Here is an 11054-nt window from a genome sequence, read left to right as displayed (position 1 = left end):
GGGTGGCGCTAGAGACATACAGTACCACTTCTGTTTGCTACAACTAGTTCTGGCCCTGGGTGAATGAAATAAGGACCTCTGCCTGACATGGACTGACAACTTATTCTTTTAGCAGAGATAATGCCTAATTGGCTGTATAGAATTAATTGCTGTAGTTATAATAATCATATATTTATATAGCTCTGAATAGTTCTTACTGTATGTTCCTGCATTGGTCTGTTAGTCAATGATCTTGCTAACTCTTAAACCATGTTTAAATGAGAGCTCTGCTATAGAAAAATAAATTAAATAGACTTTGAACACTTTGGGAGCAGCTTTCTGATTTTATATTTGTCAGTTGTTTTGATCCACTGTTATTTGTTTTCTTCTGACATTGCATTTGGGATTTAAGTAAAGAGGCAGGATATAAACCAAATTAATGATCCATATAATGTCAAACGTGTTGTGTATTTCTTAATTGGCTGAAAGATTCAATTGAGCTCAAAATGCCAGCATGCAACAGGCAGTTTTCAGAATTGAAATCCAAATCACAAATAAAACAAAATATGATATTTTATTTTTTGAAGTGCCAGTTTTGACAGAGAAAAAGGGAAAAAAGGAACAGCTCCTTCTTTGTAAGTTTTAAAGCTTTAGAAATGGATAAAGCTGCTTGGAATTATTAAGTAAATATATTATTTTTATTTACCGACTGCAAACCCGACTAGGGTAAAAATGAAGCTCGGTTTCTTCCTGATTTATTGGTACACTCATTTTCATTTCATATGCTTTATTATTGTCCTGTATGGTGTGAATAGAATTTAAAGTTTCTTTCTGGACTGGTGTTGTAAGGGTAGACTGATATTCATTTAGAATTTTGAAATCTTGGATGTATAGTAGCATGAAATTGTGAAATATTCCAAATAAAGTTAAATATAAAGCATTATTTCCATTTCATTTACTGTTTTGCTGGCCTGTATGGGGTAACATAAAGTTTCCTGTGAAGTCAATTGCATTTTGTGTCATTTCATGGCAGTTATTGACTATATAAATGTACAATGTCCGTTTGTACAGAGTACATGTGATACTTTAATATTGTGCTTGATATATATTACTATAATATAAAAGTATCATATGCATGAACTAGTATGTGCTTTTGATCAAACAAAAATGTTAGTGTGGCATAGATTTAGTTCTGGGGAAACCAGTTACAAAAAAATATGGTAAATATCTCTTCTGGTGTAAATATAAATCTGGCAAATGTGAAGTACTGTGAATGTTTAAATCCAGTGCATTACAATAAAATACAGACACTGCAAGGCCAGTGAAACTTGGAAAGCAAGTTAATTGATGCATAATAAACAAAAGCAGTGACAAAGAAGGTTAAATATGGGAAAGCTGCGCTGAAATGCATAAACTATGAAGGTGGAGAAAGGTTTTATGCTTAAACAAAAAAAAAAGAAAACTAAAATACGCAGGGCGAGCCAAAAGGCATGGTTGAAGGATTAAATAACAGCAGGGGGTAAAAAGGTTAAGTATGAAAAATAGAAAATGTATTGAAGGGGAAAGCAAGAAGGGAATAAGACAAGCATAGGCAGACATTCTGAGAAAAGTGAATGAATAAGATGGGAATGTCTGTCAGCCATTCCCATTTCATGCAATGCTGCCTACCCTTGTGCCTGTCCCTGTTTTTATATATGCCTTTTTGTTTTTTTCACTGTATGCTAGTATATTCATGATATCTGCCAATCTGAACCAAAGTTTTGGATATGTTGCGAGTTAGATGAAACCGACATTCCATTTAATGTGACTATTTTTATGAAATTATTTTATGAATCTGAAAATATAGCTACATTTTAATCTCAAAATACACCTACCCACTAATTTAGCACTCAGTAGGTGCTTATAGTGCTTGTAGTTCCTTAACTGCCTGATCAATTTCACTCATGAACTTTTAGGGTCTCCCCTCTTTAAACAAGATGTTCTAAACAAAGGAGTGAATGGACAGATAATTTAAACTCTGGGGTAAGTTTCTCAGCAATAAACATCTAAAAGAAAAATATATTATTATTGCACCAGAATTGTAATAGTTGTAGCTCTTTTATTAACAAATGATCATGACTACAACTGAGATGTGCAAATATCCCGAGCTTTAAATTACCCCACATGATGTCCTATAAAAAGGGTCGAACAATTGGGTCATCTTTAGTACAATCAGACATTGGTGGTAAAAAAGATATCCAGTTGCTATTAAAGTCGAAGAAACATGGAACCTGAAAATCGACTCAAATCTTCCACTTTCTAGCATCTTATCTCCCTCATTGCATTATGTACCAATAGAAAACATTATAAATATGAATGCCAGGGGTCCACTGAACAGTTTGATTCCCATTGTGCATAGGCTTATTAAAGTATATGCCATTTAGAGACCCCAAAATTTAAGTTAGCAAGCATAAAACTTGTCCCAGAAGTCATTTTAGCTACTGAATAATTATCACATTTACTGCATTTTTTGTGAAGTAACAAAAGCCATATACTTTTGGAAAGTACACATTCAGCCGAATCCAAAATGGGTAACAATGTCTACTCCAAACTACTAAGTCGCAATGCTTTCCCAAATTGTTGGTTTTGATAAAATAGCTGAAAAGTGCCTCAAAACTTCCACTTTCTTTCTTTTCTTCTGCATAGCATAAGGCCACAAGAGAAAACATCCTAAATATGAATGCTAGGGGTCCACTGAACAGTTTGATGTCCATTGTGCATAAGATTAGGAAAATATCTGGTGTTTAGAGATAGTGATGGGTGAATTTATTTGCCAGGTGCAAATTCGCAGTGAATTCCCGTGATTCTTTTGGACGCTGGCGCATTTTCGCCAGTGAATGTGCGTGATGCTGAAGCCGTTTTGCAAATTTCATTATGAAGCGAAACGGCCCAAATTCACCCATCACTTTTTAGAGACCCCAAATTGAAGTTAGTGCATACATCATGTTCTGGAAGTTACTTCAGCTACTGAATATTCACTTTACTGCATTTTTGAGGGGTAAAACACAAAAAATAAAGTTGACCCCCAAAATTTAGATGAATCCAAAATTCGTAACGTGTAACAGGTATGGTGTGAATTATATCTGTGATGTTTGTAATGAAGACTACAATAAATGTGATGTTTTAACTGAAAAGGCATTGCTCTCCTGTGCTCTGTGAATTGTGAATTTGTAGATTTTAGGGGGTTATTTACTAAAATCTGATAATTTCTCACTATTTTCTTAAAACTACTTTGACCAAACCATCCGCATTTCAATGTATTTATCAATAAATTAACTCAAAAAAATCTGATGCAGGAAAAGACTCGATAAATATGAATTGTTTGATTTTTCCAAATGTGACTCCTGAAGATTTTTCCTGGTTATCATCTGAAAACCACAATTATTGTACGCAACCAGCAGAGACCATGATATCTTCCAATTTGAAATCTGCTATTGACTTCTACATGATCTCGGCAAGTTTGAGATGGAGTATTTTTTTATTCTGACTTTTAGCAGCATCGGGGTTCAATAAAACACGAAAAATGTGAGTTTTTCTATGAGAAAATTATGTTTTACCCTTGACAGGTGCAGCATCGAGTCTGTACCCCTCCCCTCTGAGTGAAACCCCATACCTCCTGCCCAATGATACACACACACAACACTGGTTTGGAAAGAGATGGCCGCAGTTGTTTATTTAACAAAATAATACCATACTTAACATGTATAACATATTTAACTTAACAAGCAGTTTGTATAACAAACCATTTTACCCCACCTTTATATCATCCCCCCCCGGGACAAAAGGGGGGGGGGTGTGGGTGCTGAGCCTCAACTGGTAAGCTTGGTTCCTCCTCCATTTTCCCGGGCCCTAAACCAGGCTACATCCCATGGGAACCCAGGCCTACCAGGCTACATACCATTGCTGCAAAATACCCCATTTTAACTCCCCCTGGGGGTCCTTGTAAAGGTACCCTCCGCCAACTGCGACAGTAACCGCCATGCTACAGGGAGGGGGGGGCGGGATGCTGCGTCCTGCTGCTTCCACGTCCCGGCGCCGACTGGTGAGTATCCTGTAACTCTGCCTCCTCTGCCGAACCCGGGAACAAATTGGCCAATCCTAGCGCACCACAGCAAAAGGGGGCGGGGAGTGGCCCTCTCCTTAACCCTGTCAGGCCCTGCTTCCCTAACCGGCTCATTGGGTTCCATGACAGGTGCAGCGTCGAGTCTGTACCCCTCCCCTCTGAGTGAAACCCCATACCTCCTGCCCAATGATACACACACACAACACTGGTTTGGAAAGAGATGGCCGCAGTTGTTTATTTAACAAAATAATACCATACTTAACATGTATAACATATTTAACTTAACAAGCAGTTTGTATAACAAACCATTTTACCCCACCTTTATATCATCCCCCCCCGGGACAAAAGGGGGGGGTGTGGGTGCTGAGCCTCAACTGGTAAGCTTGGTTCCTCCTCCATTTTCCCGGGCCCTAAACCAGGCTACATCCCATGGGAACCCAGGCCTACCAGGCTACATACCATTGCTGCAAAATACCCCATTTTAACTCCCCCTGGGGGTCCTTGTAAAGGTACCCTCCGCCAACTGCGACAGTAACCGCCATGCTACAGGGAGGGGGGGGCGGGATGCTGCGTCCTGCTGCTTCCACGTCCCGGCGCCGACTGGTGAGTATCCTGTAACTCTGCCTCCTCTGCCGAACCCGGGAACAAATTGGCCAATCCTAGCGCACCACAGCAAAAGGGGGCGGGGAGTGGCCCTCTCCTTAACCCTGTCAGGCCCTGCTTCCCTAACCGGCTCATTGGGTTCCATGACAGGTGCAGCGTCGAGTCTGTACCCCTCCCCTCTGAGTGAAACCCCATACCTCCTGCCCAATGATACACACACACAACACTGGTTTGGAAAGAGATGGCCGCAGTTGTTTATTTAACAAAATAATACCATACTTAACATGTATAACATATTTAACTTAACAAGCAGTTTGTATAACAAACCATTTTACCCCACCTTTATATCATCCCCCCCCGGGACAAAAGGGGGGGGGGTGTGGGTGCTGAGCCTCAACTGGTAAGCTTGGTTCCTCCTCCATTTTCCCGGGCCCTAAACCAGGCTACATCCCATGGGAACCCAGGCCTACCAGGCTACATACCATTGCTGCAAAATACCCCATTTTAACTCCCCCTGGGGGTCCTTGTAAAGGTACCCTCCGCCACTGGCGTGGCCGCTTGACACCTTAAGTGCGGCACGACCCGCCACTCAATAACCCGAGGGCCCGTTCAATACCCTCCATGAGGGCCAAGGTGAAAAAGGAATTCCCCAACTCGGACAGGTGAACTCCGTCCTGACTGAAATAAGCTGGCATTTTATCGTCCAGGTCGGAATGGCGTACAACAATTCCTCCAAACTTTCTCACAAACGAGGCCATTAACTTGTTCACCTTGACCCTGCTCTTATCCATTTTGTCCCCATTCCTGGCATATCTCCAAACTAAACGCGGTACCATCTCAGACCAAACCAGAATCAAATCCGGGAACAATCCCCGAATTCTAGTCCTGCTTCATAGTTAACACCAACTCACGCTGAGACCGAAGTCCCATATCATTACCGCCAGCGTGTATAAGTAACACATCTGGACGGCGACCAGACCTTACGTGCCGCAACAATGTAGGCCAGACTCCTGGCCACCGCAAACCTGGAACGCCAAACCAGTGGATATTCACCCGGCCTTCGGGAAAGCCCAGCTGCGGACCAGAGTTCTTAACTGCGGCTCGCCGTCTGGCCCAGGAGATGTAGGAATGGCCCAGTAACCACACAGAAATTGAACCACCTGTGAAAACAAAACACAATAAGTACACCCGCAAGTAACCAAATGAAACACTCGAAGCATGAGCGTATCGCAATTAACATTTAATAACCTTGTCAGAACAAAACAGACATGTTTAAACCGGAATATAATCAGAAATGTTGAGAAGAATTTTTTTTTTTTTTTTTTTTTTTAATATATACAGTCCATGCTATCGGAATAGGAATAGAATAGGAAACCCATAATGGCAGTTAAACTAGCAGGCTTGGCCGGATATAACCCTGAAACCGTGTGGATTCCCATCTGCCGGTCCGTTTTACTATGGCATCACCTAAACCTAACCGCGCCGCCTCGGTCGCTGCTCCTATACGAAAGGAATGCGTACCAAAGTTGGTCGGCTGCACTCCAATGTCAAGTAAACCTTTCCGTAAGACACTCAAGAATTGAAATCTTGTGAGTGGGGATCCATCCTCATGAATCAGCAAAGATACGCCAACGCTGGGCCTCACCTCGAGGTACCTTGCCATGCACCCCACTGGACAGGTTAAACCACCATCCAGTCTATACAGAATCACGTCCACACCTTTCCCCCACACATCCGTTTTGGATTTGCGAAGCCGAACCTGGACCGAAGAGTCAGTGACGTTCAGATCCGTTATCCCTAGTCCTCCCGGTACTTTTTTGCTGCTGCTTACTAATTCACCTACTCGAAATGCCCCAAAAAAGGCAAGCACAAATGCCGCTTGAAAGAGCAATGTTTCAAAAGCTGAAGTGCAGCAACAGGATAGCACCTCCTGAAGTTTGACTAGCAAGGCAAAGGAAAGTGGTCGTCTAGTGTCCCTGGAGGCCTGCTTCTTTTTAAGGCCTCGAATAGCCTGCCTAATCAGAAAGTCTTTCGTGGGATCCCCTTGTCCAGCCAATTTGAAAAGGAATGCCAAAGCCGCCATGCGTTTTTCAATTACTGACACTGATTTGCCCGTCTCGGCCAACCAAGTCACGTACCAAATTAAAGCAGCCTTCCTATCATCAGCATCTTTGAAACCACCTGACCATTCCTCCAACTGATGCCATTCAGCCCACACTTTACTATATGCCGCCCATGTCGATGCGGCCACCGACTTCTCAACCAGCTCCATCAATTTACGTTTCCGAGATTCCACAGATGATCCGGGAAATGAGACCCCTCCCGTTCCGCCTCTGGCGCCACCTGCCAAAATCGTTCCCACTGAAAGCGAGAAAGTGCGTCAGCAATGACGTTCTTTTCCCCTGCTACATGACGCGCTCTGCAACGAATATTCAAGCTCAGACAACGCAAAACCAGAACCCGAAGCAGCTTAAGGACTGGTGGTGATGAAGCCGACCAACTGTTGATCCCGTGAACTACACTCATGTTGTCGGAAAAGAAAACAATACTGCGATCCCGCAACTCGGCTTCCCAGATAAACAAAGCTACCACTATCGGGAATAACTCTAGGAACGCTAAGTTCCTTATCAACTCGGAATCGCACCAAGCACTGGGCCATTTTTTGGCGCACCATTGGCTGGCTAGATAAGCCCCAAAACCCACACTGCCGGCCGCGTCGGTAAAAAGCTGCATTTCCTGCGCCATGATTTCAGGCGCCTGGAACAAAACCGTACCATTGAAATCCTGCAAAAATGTGTCCCAAACCTCCAAATCCGCACGTATGTCTTTGTTTAACCGCATGTGATGGTGAGGTGCCGTAGTGCCCGACGTCGCTTGCGCCAACCGCCGACTAAAAACCCGGCCCACCGGTATAACTCGACAGGCAAAGTTTAATTTCCCTAACACCGACTGTATTTGACGCAAAGTGGGTTTAGCAATCAGTCTGATTCTACCGACTTCAACTCGGAGGTCCTGAACCTTACTGAAAGGGAGGTGGCATACGCCAGCCACTGAATCCACCTCCAGGCCCAGGAACTGCATAGTGGTTGCAGGGCCTTCAGTTTTTTCAGGGGCCAAAGGAACTCCGAAATGTTCCGCCACCTCCTGCAACGTTTGGAGGATGTGGAAGCAGTTATCGGACTTGGCTGGGCCCACGCATAGGAAATCGTCTAAGTAGTGGACGACCGAATTGAGACCCGCTTGCTTACGAACAACCCATTCCAAAAACGTGCTGAATGCTTCAAAATAGGCGCAAGAAATAGAGCACCCCATCGGCAAACACAAATCCACAAAAAACGCCCCCTCGAACCAGCAACCCAGTAAATGGTGGCAATCCGGGTGTATGGGTAATAGGCGGAAGGCGGCTTCAATGTCAGCCCTGGCCATAAGTGCTCCACGTCCTGCCCCCCGAACTAATGCAATGGCGTGGTCGAAGGAAGTATAAGAAACTGAACACAAGTCCCGATCTATATCATCATTCACGGAGCCTCCTTTGGGGTATGACAAATGGTGGATCAACCTGTATTTCCCTGGATCTTTTTTGGGGACGACGCCAAGCGGAGAAACTCTCAAATTAACAAACGGTGGGGAGGTAAACGGACCCGCCACATGACCCAACTGAACCTCCTTATACAACTTATTCCGGACAACCGCCGGGAATTCCTGGGCCGACTTCAAATTTCGTAAATTATGCACACCACTTTTTTCCCGGAATGGGATCCGAAACCCGTCCTTAAACACCCTGTTCTAACAAAATGGCCTCCTTGCGTTTACCGTAGCGGGCGAGCCACGGCCGCATCGCGTCTAGCCTCACCGGTGTTCTCCCCTTTGGAAGCGTCACTTGGCTTGGGGTTACCCTTTCCCTTCTTGAAACAGCGGACATAAGAGTGTGCTCCCCCACAACCTGAACATTCGTGCTTGTACTTGCAGGAGTTGCCGAACTTACAGTGGCTGTCATTAAACAGCCAGCAGTAGCCGGGCTTAATAGGGGCCGAGGAGGCGGAATGTTGTGCCCCCCCGGCCCCCCGCTTAAAGGGGGATGCTTTCTGAGCCATCATGAGTTTGAGCCAGAGGGTAATGTCCATCTGGTCCCACCTCATAGAAGGGTTAGCTGCCAGCCGCTGCCGGAACTGTTCGTCATACCGCCACCATGCGAGCCCACCATACACCTTAAAAGCTTCCCAAATGCCGTCAACATAACAAAAAAGGGAGGAGCATCTTTCGGGGTGTTTTTCCCCTATAATACTGGCCAAAATGCAAAACGCCCTTAACCAGTTGCCAAAGGTTTTTGGCAATTTTGAGTACTTTTTCTTTTTCTCCTCCTCCTCTTTTTTGCTATCTTTTTTGTCATCCTCCTTCAAATCAATTGTCTCATCCAAGGGGAGGAGGGAAAACAATTCCACAAACTCGCCCTTCCAAATCCGTTCCTTCACTTCCTGCTTGACATGAACTCCCAAAGGGCCAGCGAATGACACATAGGCATTCTGTCTGGCCGTCTCTGTAATGCCGCTTAAAGCTGCCCTCTCAGATTCCCTTTTATCATGTTCACTGTTTGCTCCCGGGACCTGATCCTTACCTGCACTCACCACTGCCGTGTCACTTACCACTGCCGCCACCTTTGGTGCTTCGGTAATTGCTGATGTGGGTGCTGAACCCCCGACCCAAACCTGGGATGGCCCCCCCACTGTGCTGGACCTTTTACCCTCCCAGCCCTCTAGAAATTGCTTAAGCCCAGGAAGAAGTGTAGTATAGTCCTCCCCTTGCCCCACCCCTTGTGCCATACCCTGGACCTCACCTCCTGGTCCCGGGGCAGTAGAAACCTCTGGGACCGTAACCAGGCTTGCTAGTTGTGGTGAAACTTCTTGTGCTGCTCCTGGCCCCTCCTGAGCCGTCTGACGAGCCATGGAACGTGGATGGCTGGTTGAATTGCGGGCGTTGACGTGGCCGGTGTGAGCTGATGGGCGACTCCTGACGTGCCGTCCGGCCCTGCTTGCGGAACGGCTCCTTGACACCCTTGCTCTCCTGGAGGACGACCGGCTCCTGCTGACCCCTCCGTGGCTGATGGACGAATGGCACCTGTGATACCGTCTCCCCCTGTCGGTGGAATTGCTTCTATTGTTCCGTCTGCTCCTTGTCCTGCCAGTCCTGTCCCGGTCCCCATCGGATTCACTGGAACCATTCCTGAAAGACAAGCAAGAGCGAGAGTGTTCCGTCCTCCACCCCCCATCCCTCTCCCTGTGGGGGGTTCTGTCTACGGAAGCCCTTCCGCTATGTGACCTGGCCCCGTGGTGAGCCGTGCGATGGCCCCGTGATATGTTGTGGGTGTGGGACCTGCTCCTAGACCTGGATGACTGGTACCTGCTTCTCCGAGACCTAATGCTACTGGATCTACTCCGCCGACGGGGTGTTACGTGGTCATATAGGCCCAATCTTCCTGCCTGTATACTGTGTTCCCCACTCATCTCCCGAGCGGAGGTGGCCACCCTTTGTACTGGAAGAGCAGTATGGGTGTTTAAAGGAGGCTGAAGTACCTGGCCCCTCCTCTGAGGCCGTAACATCTCTGCGAGGTGCCTGGCCGGACACCTGCGCCGTGGCCGTTCCAATTTTGTCACCCTTACGGGTAACACGTGCTGCAGGTTGTTTTCCCTTGCCGGTAGCAAGGGGAACTTGTATAATATTTTGGCTGGGGGGAGGGGTGGGACCAGCAGTAGTGGGTGCCCTTTTTTGGGACCTGGTGTTGGTGGATTGTGGGCCAGGGGGCGATGAGGGTTCTGCACTACCCCCACCCCCCCGTGGACTGCTAATCCTGGGCCCATGTGGTCTGGTGGCTGTTGGAGAATGGGGCCCGCGTGTATTGCCCCTAGCCCCAGTGGCACTGGGCCTGGGGGGAGGGGCGGGACTCCTATTTTCCTCCTCCCCCCGTGGACTGTGGGTTCCTGCCTGGCCCTGCGACCCGCCGGACGCAGGTGTGGTAGGGCCGTGCGTGCGGGGCCTTAAGGCACGTGACCGTGCCGTAGAAATGGCCGTTGGGGGAGGGGAGGTGCTGGTAAGCCTCCTGCCTCCCCTTATAGTAGTGGCCCGTTTGCCCCCCAAGGAACAAGAGGCCCCAGGTGATCCGGGCCCTCCATGGCTGTGCCCCCCTGTGATGCCGTGGCCCCTGGGGGAGGGGGCGGGTTCCGTTTGGCCCCCCTCCGCCCGTGGACTGGTAATGAGGCCGTCTGTTGTGGGTGCGCTGCTCCGTCTCCATGCTGCGATGCTGCGTCCTGCTGCTTCCACGTCCCGGCGCCGACTGGTGAGTATCCTGTAACTCACCACAGCAAAAGGGGGCGGG

At 47.0% G+C, this 11054-nt stretch overlaps 1 protein-coding gene across 1 annotated transcript; it reads right to left on the bottom strand.

The window, feature by feature from the left end:
- Positions 1-4990: 4990 nt before the first annotated feature.
- LOC121393295 (serine/arginine-rich splicing factor 4-like) lies at positions 4991-10212 on the bottom strand. The gene is made up of 2 exons (XM_041561317.1): positions 9519-10212; positions 4991-5844 (listed from the first exon to the last, which is right to left on the bottom strand). Exons 1-2 carry the CDS (start codon positions 10183-10185, stop codon positions 5564-5566), a joined length of 948 nt encoding a protein of 315 aa, XP_041417251.1. The 5' UTR covers positions 10186-10212; the 3' UTR covers positions 4991-5563.
- Between the last annotated feature and the right edge of the window lie 842 nt (positions 10213-11054).

Source organism: Xenopus laevis, chromosome 4S (genome assembly GCF_017654675.1).
Source record: "Xenopus laevis strain J_2021 chromosome 4S, Xenopus_laevis_v10.1, whole genome shotgun sequence".
NCBI lineage: Eukaryota > Metazoa > Chordata > Amphibia > Anura > Pipidae > Xenopus > Xenopus laevis.
Note: the sequence above shows the minus strand (reverse complement) of the source record. Positions and strands in the feature narration are given on the sequence as shown.